A 16,906-nucleotide genomic window follows, 5' to 3' on the forward strand; every position below is an offset into this window, starting at 1 on the left:
GGAAATTCTTACAAAGTCGAAAAGAGTCCACCAACCAACCAGGTTCAAATGTTTGCCTGTAACATTGCTTACATCAGAAATTAGCAAAATCCATCAGTTGTAATCAATTTAACTTCATCCTTATTTCCATTTTATTAAGGACTCCTAGTTCAAAAATCTGATTCATTTAAGAGTTACCAACTCCTCAAAATGTATACTATCAGAAAAAAAAAAAGATGCTGAGAAACAAGAATTTAGATGTTACATTGCCTAGATATGCTGGAACTGTCACATCTAAAAGTTAAATGTCAGATGAAGATGAAAGCTAAGGAATATCTGTCAGATGATTATTTTTTCAAAAGTAAAAATGTGGTATATGGTGTAAGACTTTCAGGCTTCCATCAGAGAGCCCAAGTAAAATCCAAAATGAAGAAATATCTAGGTTGGAAACTTTCCTGCAAGTAGGGGAAGCTAGAAAAGACACAAAGAGGAAATGAAAGTAAAATGGGTCTTGATAGTCAGACACACAAATTTATATTTCATGCGAGAGGGAAATTTATAGAATGATCTTTAAGTAAAATTGTGAAAGATGGGTGTCTCTGTGCTTTTTCTTTGCACCACTGCCCTTCTAGTAATTATTTTGTGAGGCACCACTTTGTGCCTTTGTAATAGAAGTTCAGGAAATATCAGTGAACAAAATAAAGATCCCTGCTCACATAAAGCAGGGGGCAAGAGTCATAAGGGAAAAAATAAGAAACTAGTAAAGGATATAGAATGTTAGCAAATATCAAGTGATGTGGGATAAAGTAGAGCAGGTTAGGTGGTGTAGTGTGACGGCTGGGGACAGTGTGTTGCAACTTTAAAAGGAGAGATGAGGGTTGCTCGCCTTATAGGAAGTTATACTTGAGAAAAGACTCAAGGCAGTAAAGGCGTTAAAGCATGCAGATATCTGGAGGAAGACCATTCTAGTCTAGTCAGAGAGGACAGACAGGACAAAGTCCTCGAGTGTCTAGGGACTCGGAAAGAGGTAACTGAGGCTGGAGTAGATGGAAGTGTGTAGAGACAGACTCATGCAGACCCTGCAGGTCGTGATAGAGATGATGGCTCTTATCCTAAGTGACATGGGAAATGCTGAAGAGCTTGAGTGGAGCAGTGATATTTTCAGGCTCACGTTTTGTGAGTATTGCCTTAATTGCTGTCTGAAAAGAGGTAGTAGGCAAATGTTGAAGAAGGAAAACCAGTTAGGCAGATCCTACCGAAATGCAGGCAAGATATTCTAACCAGGATGGTGCAGTGGAGATGATGACAGGGGTCCAGATTCTGGATGTACTTTGAAGGTAGAGACCACAGAATTTGGACTTAGGGTATGAAAGGAAAAGAAGATCCAGGGTGACTCCAAGGTTCTGAGCCTGAGTAACTCCAGGAATGATGTGTCCATAACTGAATGAGATTGGCTGAAGGTGAGTAAGTTTGGGAGTGGGGAAAATCAGGACAGCACAGCTGTGCAAAGCTTGTGGTGTGCATGCAGGCAGAGATGTTGAGGAGGCAATTAGGTGTAAGAAGTGAAGAGCTGGAAGGGAGTTCTGAGTTATAAATATATGCTTGTCGTGGAAGTATACTCCATGCTTCAAGTCAGACACTGTTGGGATCACAGAGGAAGTGCATTCCTAGAACCAAGGATTAGAAAAAGAACCTGTGCTCAGGTGAGGGACTGGCTCCCAAGAGGCATAAATGACTGATAAGGTTCACATATCCCCCAGGGTGTAGAGTCTGTGTTGCTTAAGGCAAGGACAAAAACTTCTAATGTGGATCAAAGAAAGAATTTCAGAATACATGCCATTATTACCTGCCTACTTCCCAGAAGTCACTTGTAATTATATTGTTCAGGTCAGAATTTTCCTTAAGAATGTAAAGAATTGGAGGCAGGTGAGAATTTAAAATAATAAACATATTTTAAAAGAAAGTAGTTGAAGCCAAAGTTATACTGCATTTTAAATTGTATTGTTTCCCCACCTAGTGGTCAGAAAGCAGCTAGCTCCATTTTCTATTTTATTCAGATGTTTGTAGAGGAACTGAAATGGGTCAGAAGAGCTCGTTTATCATTTTCAGTGTTCAAATCAACTTCTTTAGGGTAACATATTTCTTGGTGCCACTTTAAAATATTAATTATAATTTTAACAATGTAACTGATTATTCATATGAATATAGAACCAATAGTTAAATATTTTAGTATACAAAGCAAATTACATGGTTATTAATAGTAATGAGACAGGAAAAGTGAAGTAATAAGAAATAATAACTAATGGAAATTACTATGGTTGAAAAAGGAAAGTTTAACCAGATCTTACTTTGGGATCATTCTTAGTGTAAGATTTTTCTGGCTCTAAAATTAGAGGAAATGTAAGAATTCACCACTGTAACCTTTTTTTACTAGTTAGAAATATTTAACATTTTCTGGAATTTGAGACTTGCCATATCAGTCATGCACTCCCAGACAGACTTACCTAAGTCCATTGGCTTAAACAAGTCATCATAATTGTATAATTTCTCATGCGTTAAATACAGGAAGACGTGTTCCAGAGAAAAATTCACTGGATTTCATTTTCAGTGAGGGCAGGCATGGGACAAAGTGTCACTTAGATTTCCTCTGTCTTTAAGAATCAAACTGACAAATGCTAAAGTCACAGAATAAAGGTCATGAATGGCAAATAAGGTATAAAGGTCAATAGCTTCCCATCTTTAAAAGTCAGGATATAGAGCTCTAATAGCTTTCTGAGCATGACAGTCATAACATTAAATTAATTTTGCTTTTCTTTTTTAATTCTGTAGGCTAAAGTAGAAAAACAAAGAACTATAGTGAAAGACCTTCTTGAATAGATGTCCTTACTGTAACAAATGATAAGCCTCCTTTTCTTTTTCACCCACCCCCTCTGCTTCATTTTCTAGGACTTGGGTTGTGACTCGTTTCATTGATTGTCTGTTTCTCTCTGTTTGGCTTTTCTCAATGCCTGTGACACTTTTTTTTTTTCCTTACAGTTTGATCTGGGTCTATCCATGACACTCACCTCCTCCTCCCCCTCATCTTTCTTCCTTTTATTCTTCACTGTTATTCCTATTCTTAACATTATTTCATACTTAGAATATTTTGCTGTTCTATTTGTGTTGAATTCAGACCTATATAAAACTAAAATTTAGATGCTATAATGTTGGGTCCCTGAATATATGCATGCATGCAAACATTATCTACAAGTAATAAATGGTTTGCATAAGTGTAAGTAGATATGTATGAGCATGCTACACAGATCTTCATTTTGCAAATATTTGTTACTCTTCCGTGTGTTTCAGGAAGTTAACTGCAAGTCCAGTAGTCTTTTTAACTTAATATTATTTTCAAAAATAATAGTTTGCTTTAGTAATAAATGCTAGTTTCTTAGTGTTACTAAGACAGCATTAATTTAGTCGAAAGTCCTATACCTGACAAGAATTATTCTAACAGTTTCCTGAAAATGACAGTCATAATAATTAACCAACAAAGACATAATCTCATCATACCAAGGGTTGATGGTCTCATAGTAGGAATGAAGTGAAATGAAGTGAAGGAATAGAGACCTGCAAGTAATTGCTGTATAATTATAGTAATCCAGAATAGTCTCTGTAGTGAGCAATGTGTGACATATGGAAGTAGCAACTGCATGAGCTTGGGAGAGTTGAGATAACTTCACAGAGGAGGGAGCGTTTAAGGAGAATCTTAAAGATTAAGGAGGGCCTCCACAGGGGATGATGAGAAGGGAGGATTACTCCAGAGCTCCAGAGAAGGCCAATAGTGTGGGCTAGGCATGGAGGAACAAGAAACCAGTCTTCAGAGAATACATGAATTCAGTGTTAATATCTGAAAAGAAGATGATGTAAGAAGAGGAAATATGAAAAATAAAACTGTAAAAGAGCAGGGCTGATCTTAAGGAACTGCACACTATGAAAAGGACAACAGACTTCATTCTATAGAATGTCAATGTATTTTGATGTCTGAGGTGCTTTACATCTTATGCTTTTAATTAATACTCAATTTACTAAAGTTAATAGTGCAAAGGCCTAATTTATTTTAAGTACTTAAATTCACATAATTTGCTATGCTATTTATACACCCAGTAATTTTTATTTCAATGAAAATGATTATTTTCAGGGGGATCTTTGATCAATGATTGGACAACTCAGACTAAATTCTTTCATATCAATACTTATGCTCATAATAAACTTAAGTAATTAAACTCGTTTACATGTTTGACATTGCATGTATGAATTTACATACTGAATTTTATTTTTAAGCATTTCTGATGCCTGACTGAACAAATTTCATAACTTTACTCAGCAAAACCCTCTCAAGAATTTGTAAACAGTTCATAAATCTATTAAATCATATCCAGGTCCTTTAAATAATCCAATTGCATTTACAATTGGATTTTTCAGATACTTTTAAAGAAACATATTTATTTTTTAAAATGTTAAGCATATAAGAGGCAAGGAGAATAATATAATGAGTACCCATATACCCCTCCCCAACTTCAACGATTATAAGCTCACTACCAATCTTGTTTTATCTATACACTACCCACTTCCCTCGTCTCGTATTATTTTGAAACTAATATCAAACATCATATAATTACATTCATAAATATTTGAGTAGGTATTCCTAAAAATAGACCCTTTCTATTAATAGAAAACATCAAGCCACTATTCAGTTGTCTCTTAAATCCTGTGTGGGTTTTTTTGTTTGTTTGAGTAAGAATCCAAGCAAAGTCTGTGGCTTATATGTCTTGCAATTCTCTTTCAAGCTATAGGTTCCTCTTGTATTACTTTCGTTTTACTTATTGTAGTTCATTTGTTGAATACATCAAGTTGTTGGTGGGCATTATAGTTGCCCACAGTCTACACTGTGCTGATCGCTTCCTTATAGTAAGCTTGTGTGTTCCCCATTCCTCTGTGAACTGGCTGTTGGATATAGACAAGCGCTTGATCAAATTTCGTTCTATTTTCTAAATGTGTTTCTTTCTTTGTTTAGGTAAGATGTAGGACTCCTTCTTAGGTGATGGTGGATTTTTTTTATCAGGAGCTCATCGTTTTAGCTGATTCTGTTTTGTGAGGCCAGCAATCATAGACATTCAACACTTAAGAGTCCTTACTTTTCCACTAAAATAATAAGCCTAACTCACAAATATCCAATGTAACAAATTTCTTAAACATAACAAACACTTAAAATATTGAACATACATTATTGTCCCAATGATTAGAAAATTTACTTCACAGATTTTTGTATCACGGGTTTGAATTACTTCATCCTTTCTGTATTTAATTCTGAATCTTCTAAGATCTAAAAAGGCCAAGTAAGAAAAACAAGCGTCACGTCATGATCAATCTCACTGGACGTTCATACTTACCTAGATAGTAAGCTATGCATATATGTTAATTTTTAAATGTTCAATTTTTTAAGTGAACTTATTAGATACAAGTTTATGACTACACATATGTATCTAAGGTATTTCTTCCAGAGTCACAAGGATATCCACTAAACCCTTTTTATGGCCTTAGGGATAGCAAGGCTCTTCCTGTTCACATTCTTCAAATGCTATTAATTTCACATAAGAAAGATCACTTTGGCAGCTGCATAAAGAAGGGACTTTAAGGGTAGAAAAGATGAAGCACAGTTCTCGTTACTAGGAGACCATCCAGAAGGCCACTGCAGGGGTCCACACTAGTGACGGTAGAATCCTGCTCTTGTGTCTAGCAGGACAGGGGAGAGAGACGGAGGGGGAGTGTATTATAGGGGACATTAAATATGTAGAACTGACAGAACTTGATTAATTTCACATAGCACTGTAAAAGAGTGAGAAATAACGGCTCTCACTTTTTGAGTGAGGCTTGGGTGGTGAAGTGAATTTGTGGTGCAATTCACCAAGGTAAGAAACTGAGTAGGAAAAACAGATTTAGGCTGAAATGAGAAAGGAAAACCTCAACTTCAGGGATGTTAATATAGAGCCATCAGTGGGACATACAAACACAGAAAGATGAATATATAGATAGGCAGATGATAGATAGATAGATGTGTCTGAAACAAAGAATATGAGATTCTCTATGGGCTTGAGATTTCAGTGTGAAGTCACCAACATTAAGATACTTTGTGAAGGTGAGGAAGCATGTGAGAATGTAAGACCATCTGGGGCAAAGGTAGAAGGGAAAAAATGCAGAAACCAAGACAAGGACACAGAAGAACGCCATCACTTAAAAGAGAAGTCAGAGGAAACTAATCCACAAAGAAAATTGTGGGATTGAGACCAGAGAGACAAGACACGAGCTTTAAGAGATTTCTCATGGAACCAAAAGAAGCTCCAGGAAGGCAAAATAGCCGATATGGTGTTAAGGGCCACAAAGCAACAGGAAGGTGCAGGCTGAGACGTGTTTAGTGGATTCAGTAATTAAGCCTTTTAAGAGTAGTTTCAGTGAAGGATTAGCGAAGGAACTTAGATTGCAGTCAATGATGAGACAAAGCGGAGGAGAGCCAGTAAAGTGAGTACGGACAGTTTTTCCTACTTGGACTGGGAAGAGGAAGATGTTCTTGTGGTGATATGTAGAATTTATAAAGGCGAAGAGAAATTATGAATGAGAGTAACTTGGGCTGAGGGAGGAAACAGTACAATAAGTCCCTTACATATGAACAAGGTCCATTCCGAGAGGAAGCTCTTAAGTTCATTTGTTCTAACCTAGGTTGTAAGTACTGCTTAGGCTGTAACTACAAGCCTTGGTACCCAACTAACACAATGGGCTATATAGTACTGTACTGTAATAGGTTTATAGGCTTTTTCAAATAATACATAAAAAACAAACAAACCCAAAAAAAGTAAAGAAAATATTTTTACTCTTACGGTACAGTATCTTCAAAATACACTAGAACATTACAATAGCTGGCATACAGGGGCTGATATTGAGTGAACAGGGAAGAAGAGATACTAATTGGGGGAGGAAGAAGAGGTGGGAGATAGCAGAGCTGAAGGATCATCAGCAATAGGAGACAGAGGGCAAGCTGCAATTTCACTTACTCCTGACGTAGTTGGATATGCAAACACATACACACATTTGCATCTTTGAAAGCTTGCAACTTGAAGATTTGTTTGTAGAGGACTTACTATAGTGAGACATTTAGGGATGGGAGTGGAAGAAAAACAATAATAGTAAATAAATGATATGATGACACACAGAAGAAAAGGAATAAAAGGAGTGAAATAACTGATCATTCAGATAGCATTCAGAACACAGATGGAAAGAACTTTGGTCAGGAGATGTAAGGATGGGTGTAATTGTAGATAAGCTTGGAAGTAAAAAGAATGTATTTTCTTAAGAGAGTTCACTCCCAATAACAGCTAAATAGTGAAATAAGAAACAAAATCATCTAATGATAAAGGAAAGGAGAGAAATAGGAGATTTAAGGGAAGAAGTGAAGAGAAGATCAACTAGGAAAAATGTGTAATGAGATTATAGGATAGTGTTGGGAGTGCAGCTGAGACTGAATGTCAATTATTTGTAATCTCCCAAATCAGTAAGATGGCAATTTTCCCCAGTTATGCTGATCAACCCAAGAATAGAAATAGAAAATATAGATGGTTCCATAAATCATTAGGGATTCGTGGGGCCCAGGTATTGATAACTGTTATGAGTAGTTGGAGTGAAGTGGTTTGAAATGAAGCACCTTGGAGTCCAAGCCACAACTGATGGAAGCAAAGTCAGGTAGAGAATACCTAGAAAGGGGGGGAGGAGCCAGGATTGAAACTAATAGCCTTTGAAATCTATACCGTACAGCCAATTATCTGCCTTCAGAACTCAGAATTGACTTATTGATATACTGTCATTTTTAACGGGAAAACATATTACTGCCCTGAAACTATGGATTAATTGTAGGTGCTCACTTTGAATGGACAGTGCTGGACACAAGTTCCCCAATTCTCCACTTTTTTGGTAGCAGTAGCAGCGTCAGTACAAAGCTAAAACCTGTTCTACTGACTTCTGAAGTTTTAAATCAGAGTAGATATGAAAGAGAAAAGAGTTATTTTTATCTTATTTTTAAATTTTCTTATTATTACTGGCTGCACTGGGTCTTTGTCGCAGCTCGCAGCCTTTCTCTGGCTGTGGCGAGTGGAGGCGGCTCTCCAGTGCAGTGCATGGGCTTCTCGCGGTGGGGGTTTCTCTTGTTGCGGAGCATGGCTTCAGCAGTTGTGGCACACAGGCTTAGTTGCCCGCAACATGTGGGATCTTCCCAGACCAAACATGTGTCCCCTGCCAGATTCCCAACCACTGGACCACCAGGGAAGCCCAAGAGTTATTTTTAAATAATCCTTTTCTTTTTTTTTTTCTTTTTCATTGTAATAGGAGCATCTACGTATCCCATTTTCACTTTTTCCTCTCTCTTGTTTTCAGAGGCCCTGTAAATGAAGAAAATCAAGATAGTGTCATGCACTCTGATGGTAAGAGGCAAATGATGTTTTATTTTTTGTTCCCTCAGATATGAAAGTTAGAGTTAATTATTCTCATAGGGTCATTAGTGAGTCATTATCATCATTAGTGCATGCAAGTCCTCTTGTTTTACTTATTTATTCCCTTTTCTCTTCACGACCCACTCTCTTTCCTGCCTTCTCTTACCAGAGTAAAATATTTTAATGCACTTAGTGTGTATATGTAATTTTGTACACATTCTTTGTATATTGTTGTATGTGTATATGTATATATTTCAATTTGCATAAACAGTATATTATAGCTCATTCTGGTCGTTTTTTTACACTCAGACTAATGTGTTTTGTGAGGCTTATCGTGAATATAAGTATATTTAATTTATTTCTGTTAACTACTGCACAGCTCTCCATGGTATGCATCCTATGCATATTTCACCTCCAACTCACTATTACTGAAAATGATATTAATAGTTCAATGCACCTTCTTGTCCATATCCCCATGTGAACCTCTGAGAGCCTTCCTTTAAGATGTGTATCAAGGAGTAGAGTGACTGCTTGTAAGCTATGGCATATTCATTTTGACTGAGTAGTACTGGAGTACTTTCCAGAAGAAAGGCATCTGTGTGTAGTCCCATCCCAGGGCATGAAGATTCCAAAATGCTTGCCTTTCACCAGTGCAGAGGCAGCTGTTGTTTCCAGTTGTTTCCAATCTTCTGTGTATAAAATGTCTTGTTTCAATTTCATATCTCAGCTTACTATTGAGTTCAAAACCTTGATTTGTTTATTAGCCTTTGTGGTTTTCTCTTCTGTAAGTTGCTACTTTCAATTCCTTGACCATTTTTTTCTTGGGGTTGGTATCCTTTTCTGGATGACTTGCAAGAGTTCCTTTGTGTTCCAGATAGTAATAACATGTCAGTTGTAGGGTGGAGAAGGCAATGGCACCCCACTCCAGTACTCTTGCCTGGAAAATCCCATGGACGGAGGAGCCTGGTAGGCTGCAGTCCATGGGGTCACTAAGAGTTGGACACGACTGAGCGACTTCACTTTCACTTTTCACTTTCATGCATTGGAGAAGGAAATGGCAACCCACTCCAGTGTTCTTGCCTGGAGAATCCCAGCGACGGGGAGCCTGATGGGCTGCCGTCTATGGGGTCGCACAGAGTCGGACACGACTGAAGCAACTTAGCAGCAGCAGCAGCAGTTGTAGGGATTGCAAATATCTTCTCTCATTCTGTCCATTGTCTATTAACTTAGTCCATACTGTCCTTCATTGAACATAAATATGTTTTGATATAATCAAATTTATTAATACTTACTTTGTAATTTGTACTTTTAAAGTTTTATTTAAGAATTCCTAACCCTAGGAAATAAAACTATTATCTTCTATTTTCTTCTATGAACTTTATCCTTTATAGTTAGGTCTTTGATTGTTTGCAGTCCACTTTTGAGGAATTACTAGAAACCTAGAGTTTTTTTCTCATGTACAAAGTCAGTTTTCCCATTATGATACTCTGAAATTCACCTTTTTCTCATTAATTTATAATACCACATTTACTATATTAACTCTATTGGTGTGTTTGTGTCTTTTCATACATAGGTGTGTTTGTGTGTACATAATGTTCCTGGGTTTGACCTCTGGGTCAGGAAGATCCCCTGGAGAAGGAAATGGCAACCCACTCCAGTATCCTTGCCTGGGAAATCTCACAGACAGGCTACAGTCCCTGGGGGTGCAAGAGTCAGACAAGACTTAGAAACTAAACAACAACAAATGTGTGTTCCTATTTGTGTGTATGTAAATTTTATCTGTCTCTGAGCTCTCCGTTCTATTCTACTGGTCTATTCATTCATGTATCAGTTCCGCATGGTTTTTATTGTTATTGTTTTAGATGATGTCTTAATACCTGAAAATTTGTTGATATTATTAAACACTTGAGCAGTAAAATATCTTTTAAAAAAATCTAATTAACTTGATTTGTTTGATACATGAAAGCAAATCCTTGGGAACAAATGAGTCAAAAAGTGTGAACTTTGACTTTCTGGTAAAGCCTGTGTTCCACACAAGCCCACAAAACCAAATGTGGATGCTTTCAGCGTCCATTCATAAAGAGAAAAGAGTGTCTTCAGTTTTTTTCACTTTTGTATTATTTTATGAAAGCTAATGAAATGATTTTATAATAAGTTACAAGGTTTGGAAAAGCCATAGTAAGGATCTTAACCACATATTCTATTCTGTACTTCTAAACCTTTGGTAAAGTATAGATTCTGTTAACATTATGAACTGTTTTGAGTATTATGTTACATCTAACAATCCTCTATTAAAGCACTTCTTAATTACTATCCCTTTTTTTTAAACACTTCAGGTACTGGAAATCTAGATGAGGTTAGTTTCTCTTTTTTATTCTTCTCATATTATATTGCTGTAACTAGAATATGTAACAATTGCTGTGATTTATTTTCTACTGACATAAACCAACAAATGAAAACTCTTAAGAATAATGGTAATATTTTTCCATTTGCAATCTTATTTCACCTGAAATGCTTGAGACATTAAACACCAGTCATTTCACTGACTCAGTAATTTTGTTATACTAAACAGAAACTGAAGTCTGGCTACAAATCTGAATTACATAGCAGGATATAAAATGAAATCTTTCTGTGCTTCCTTTCCCAGTCTGTCTCAAAAAAAAAAAAAAAAAACATGCCAAATGTACACACAAATTTATGTTTGTTTTACTGAGTATTTGAGCAATGTAGTATGTATTTGTTCCCTTATTGAATAATTGCAATTAATCATTATTAATGTTTTTCTTGACAGGAACAAGAGAGTGAAGGAGAAACATATGAAGACATGTATGAGCAACATTTTTTTTACCATGATATTTTTCTTCTAAGATGAATATAATAATTTATATGAGGGAGAATGAATGGATATTCAATACTAGGAGGGGGAAAGTTCAACTGTTCAAGTGACGGGCATATAATGATAACCTTTATTTCAATACAAAGGACTAAAGATTCCTTTCTTGTCTAAGGATTTTACAGAGGACTCTGTTAAAATGCCATTGTGTGAGAGGTCAGAGTCCTGCAACCCACTAGACAGCCCACAGGCAGGGAATTACAGGGCCAGGAATCTGTATTTCTTGCTCTCAGTGTGTCTTTGGGCAAATGAATTTGTGTATATATTACAATGTGCTCACCTAGGCAGTACTTTACCTCAAAATTCAGCTCTGAGAGATGATTTAACACAGCACCAGATGCCAAAGTTTTAACCTGCTTAAGAAGAAAAATGTTAAAAAAGAGTTCCCAAATGGGTTTCTGGGTAGCCCAGGATTAAGAAATTTCTTAGCAAATGAGTGAAAATAAAAATGAGCATGTTCTCTTATTTTATCTTTAGTTGATTCACATATGTTAATCTTCCCTACCCAGAATTCAGCTAATTCTGAGTAAAGTTTCTAAATGAAGATTTGTACCTATGAGTAAAGTGAATCCGTGTATGTGAACTTATACCAGTGAGTGTACTCTTGAGAGAGAGAGTTGGGGGTGGGGGGTGGGTTTAATTGTATTCATGCTGACAGGCCGCAAGAACCTTTACAACAATGCCTTCCACTTGCCCTCAGGGGTTATAAAGGTAGCAGGGCCTTTGGAAGGCATCCTCCTTTGAATGCCTCCTGCAGGTTTTAAAAACAGTCTCACACACCCAGGAATTTTGACAAGACTTAGCTTTGTACCTTCACCTCTATTCCACATACTATCTTCTGTTTGGGGTAGGAACCACTCTAAATAGTGAGCCCTAACACATAAATGCCTGCAGGTTCTGAAACAACAAAATATTTATTCACAGAGACACATCCAAAGAAAAAGAGAAGAAAAGAGAAAAGGAGGAAAAGAAGAGATTAGAGCTGGAGAAAAAAGAACAGAAAGAGAGAGAAAAGAAAGAACAAGAAATAAAGAAGAAATTTAAAGTAAGAGCTTGCTTGCTGACGGGTGAAAAAGAGTAATGTCTCTTTTTATAACTTTCACACAAAAGGGGCACCATTTTTTGAAACCTTACATGGTTGGACAACCACTTAATCACTGTTTTCTAAAGAGTAACTTCCTTCATAACAGTAATGTTTTTGTCTACTACACTCCATTATCCATGCACTAAAAATGCAATACAATAAAATCCAAATAAAATATGTGGCTTATAATTTGGATAAAATCTAAACAAAATCTGGTGGGAGCTCAGGAAATTTTATGTCCGTTGGGTGAATGAATACTCAGTTACTCAAATCCATTCTGACTCTCCTCGTTATGCATTTCATCGTACCTGGAAAATTTCATGGACTGAGGAGCCTGATGGGCTACAGTCCGAGGGGTCACGAAGAGTCGGACATGAATATTAACCTACTCATAATATGGGCTCAGGACTACACACATACATATCCTTGTGGAATGTATTATCATGGTGCATGGGACAGAAATGTCTCTGGATTAAGCAGACCTGTCTCAATAAAACTCCGTGAGCTACCCTGCCTGATGCTGTCTAGACCTGACTCACATCTGTGCCTTTACTTTAAGCCTGTGTACATGCTGACTTCTCATGCCTTCTGTTTCTCCTTCTTCCTCACTGACCTCTGTCTTCGTTGATCTTTCATTCTAACTGGATGACTCCTATGACTACCACCACTACCACTATACTTGCAGGCTATACTTTTCTTGGCTAGGCTTTGACGACACGGCCCATCTGGTATGGGTCTGGTATGTCAGCTATATTTAGAGTGATTATCTAGTCACAAAACTATTCTTCACTTTGAAAAGGATTCATATCAAGTTTCCTTTAAATATTTAGTTCCTCCAGAACATTAATATATGGTTTGAATTATAAAAGTCTGGCTTATATATAATTTCCCAGTCTACTGACTGTAGTGAAAGGGAAAATGTAAAACTTAGAGTCAGTTGGACAGATGTGGATTCAAATTCCAGTTGCATTTGTGAGTTATATAATAGGGGACATATTGCTAAACTTCTCTGAACCTCAGATTCTTATTTTTAAAGTGAGTAGATGACATTTCTCTTGAAAGTTTGTTATGGGATTAAATAAAATAATACATGGTGTCTATTATAGGCTGTCATTCAATTTTGCTTACTATATATAAGCAAAAGCAAGATTGCAATATGACTATTAAAATATTTTACTCATACAGAATGTATGGCTACCAAAGAAGGGAAAACATGGAAAATTAATTTCTTAAATGAAAATCTTTATAACATACTTTTTATGAAGAGATTGTTTATAGTTTTGAAGGAATTATGTGAAGCTTTTCCCTGTGGGCTTTTTTTTTTTTTGGAGAAGCCAGTTTTGGATGGTTTCACTCATTTATTCAAATAATATTTGTTAGTAAGAAAAAGATATGATATGAAATCACACCACCAAACATGAACTCAAACATTTGTCAAGACTAGGACTTCACACGCTATATTCCTTCCACAAAATTGTTAATAGATGTTCAAATTAAATAAATAAATGTGAGAACTGTTATACAGTTCCACATTTCATTAATTCTATGACAAAATATTTCACATTTTAAAATTCTGAAATTAGGATGCATTGTAACATTGTTGGCACATCAAAGTTTAAATCAAGCTAGTTTACTTTCTTGGTAGTATATAATTAATGATGGTATCTCACAATTCATCACATCACAAGTTCAATAAATAAAGTAGAGCCTCCTCAAAAATCATGATGCATATTTGCATATCAAAAGATTCAAGAAATTCTGTTGAAAAGACAAAAGATTAGGAAATTAGGAGTTTAGGATTCACGAGCTCTAAACTACATTACTCCTCTGCTGTCAAGAAACCACTGTACTCTTCAGGATATTAATTATAAAAACATCACATAATATTGGTTTGCTATTTTTTTTTTATTCACAACGCTATTTCTAAACTGTTATCTTGTTTATAGCAGGTAATGTCTACTCCAAGTTTATAGGTAGCAAGTACCATGAAGTCAAAAAAAAGGAAAGAATATGTTTTTCTCACAAGTACAACCTACCACCACTACTAACCCTTCTCTCTCTTGCTATTGTAAGCCTGCAGAGAACCATCAGAATAATTGCACAAAGCAGAGAGGGAAATAACCTCTATCTAGTAAGCAGAACACCAGCATACCCCATAAAAACACATAGCACCCAGCATGTTGCATACATAAGTGGTGTTTGATTTTCAGTCACTTCCTCTTCATTTTTTTTTTTTTTCTGGACTGATAATTCTTTTCTTTTTTTTTTAAATTTTATTTTATTTTTAAATTTTACATAATTGTATTAGTTTTGCCAAATATCAAAATGAATCCGCCACAGGTATACATGTGTTCCCCATCCTGAACCCTCCTCCCTCCTCCCTCCCCATACCATCCCTCTGGGTCGTCCCAGTGCACTAGCCCCAAGCATCCAGTATCATGCATCGAACCATCTTCCAGAGTTCCCGAGGTCAACAGATCACTGCCATTCTCTCCTGGCCGCCCGACACGTGCTTACCTATTTTTGCTGGTTCTGTCTGACCTCTGCAATTTTCCCCTAACCCCTCCTATAGGAACCCTCACCAGAAATAACATTCACCCTCAACTTCTAGTTCAAACCTGTAAATGTTGGTAACAAACAGGTTAGCAAGTAGTGGACCTAGTCTTTCAAAACTGCATTCCTTAAAGATTTCCTGAATAGTAAGAAGCTGGTTGTGATTTTTTTTTCCCTCTTTGCAGCTAACAGGCCCTATTCAAGTCATCCATCAAGCAAAAGCTTGCTGTGATGTCAAAGGAGGAAAGAATGAACTGAGCTTCAAGCAAGGAGAGAATATTGAAATAATTCGTATCACAGACAACCCTGAAGGAAAATGGCTGGGCAGAACAGCCAGGGGGTCATGTGAGTGCATATTTTTCTAAGACTTCAAAGTGTTTTCTTTTGAGCCAATCTTATGTGAAAATTCTTCCAAAGCTAGTCATAAGCATTAAGTTGGGAGTATGTTACAGAGTAGACAAAAATAGGAAGATTTTAAATGACAAGCATAGCTCCATCTTCACCTCATTTGTGCAATATTTTTAGTTGGGAAAAAATGTAAATATAATATCCCAAGGAAGAGCAAAGAGTATTAGGTTCTTCATTGATGTTAAAAAGCAAAAATATTTCTTCTGAATCACTTTAGAGCCTTGAAAACAGACTCTAGACTTACCCCAAAGCACAACATCATGAGACTTGGACAAAGCACAGTGAAGCATGTGTCAACAAGTCTTTAAGTCAGAATTGCAAGCAAAGAAATAAAGGGAAAATTTAAAAAGAAAGTGTACAATCAATATTTTGTTTACAACTCTATGATATTTAAACTACAGTCATCTGAACATAAATTGTTCCCCTTTTGGTAGATGGCTATATTAAAACAACAGCTGTAGAGATTGACTATGACTCCTTGAAACGGAAAAAAGGCTGTCTCAGTGCTCTTTCAACAAGACCTTTGGAAGATGACCAGGAAGTGTATGATGACGTTGCAGAGCAGGAAAATGTTAGCAGGTATATGTAAAAACAAATCGGAAAGCAAATCAAACTATCTCTTTGTCAGAGATTGTGGGTTTTAAGATGCTAGAATTTTACTTTCCTAATTTCCTACTACTTTCTATCACTAAATTAAATTACCGTTTACAATCACTTCAATATGGATGATAACTCATTTGAAACTATATAGTCTTTCATTTTACTCTTTGGCTATTTGTGTTAAATACTGCTTGAAATGTAATGGGCCACTGGCAGATGTGTTGTCAATCCCAAATACTGTTTTGCAACATTCATTCTGATTTGACTTTAAGGATATGCCTAGAATACGTATGACTTTGTAAAATATGAAGCATGAGATATAAAAGTTAGCTCTAAAAGTATAAAATATTTTTCTCTGAAATCTGAGTCTAAATATATTTGTCATTGTTATTTGAAAGTATAACAAATAGAAATGCTTTTTTATGACAACTTTGCTCTTTAAGAGTAAAAATGTAAAAGCTGAATCCACTATGATCCCTAGCAATCAACTAAGGGTTCAACTTTCCATTGGACCTTGTGACCTTCCCTGGAAAAATTACAGGACCATCTTTCTGGGGCAGAGGGACAGATCAAGACATCCTTTCTAGGGGAATCAAAGGGGAGGGCAAACTTCTGTCTCATGCTTTCCTTCTCTTCCTTCTCAGTCTCCAGCTCCCTTTATAGTGCCTCCTCTTCTGTCTCTTTCTCCTAGCTCTGATCTTCCTTGTTCTTTCTTTTTCTTCCTTTTCTGCTCTCCTTTCATTCCTTCTTTCCTCCAATATCTCCCTTTCCTGGTAGAGCCATAATCCCTTTAAATTGAAGGAAAAGGAGAAGAAAAATCTCCAACCCAGTGAAGAATCCTCATTTTTCTATTCCCACTTTGTGAAACAGGGA

The 16,906-nt window shown here is 36.4% G+C and overlaps 1 protein-coding gene across 1 annotated transcript in view; it reads left to right on the forward strand.

The window, feature by feature from the left end:
• FYB1 (FYN binding protein 1) overlaps window positions 1–16,906 on the forward strand; it is a 171,219-nt gene that overhangs the window by 124,354 nt on the left and 29,959 nt on the right. The window contains 6 exon segments of the mRNA XM_005907618.3: window positions 8,440–8,486; window positions 10,832–10,851; window positions 11,287–11,321; window positions 12,313–12,433; window positions 15,211–15,370; window positions 15,868–16,012. Of these exon segments, the coding sequence (XP_005907680.2) occupies window positions 8,440–8,486; window positions 10,832–10,851; window positions 11,287–11,321; window positions 12,313–12,433; window positions 15,211–15,370; window positions 15,868–16,012 (528 nt within the window).

The sequence above is a fragment of the Bos mutus genome, chromosome 20 (genome assembly GCF_027580195.1).
Source record: "Bos mutus isolate GX-2022 chromosome 20, NWIPB_WYAK_1.1, whole genome shotgun sequence".
NCBI lineage: Eukaryota > Metazoa > Chordata > Mammalia > Artiodactyla > Bovidae > Bos > Bos mutus.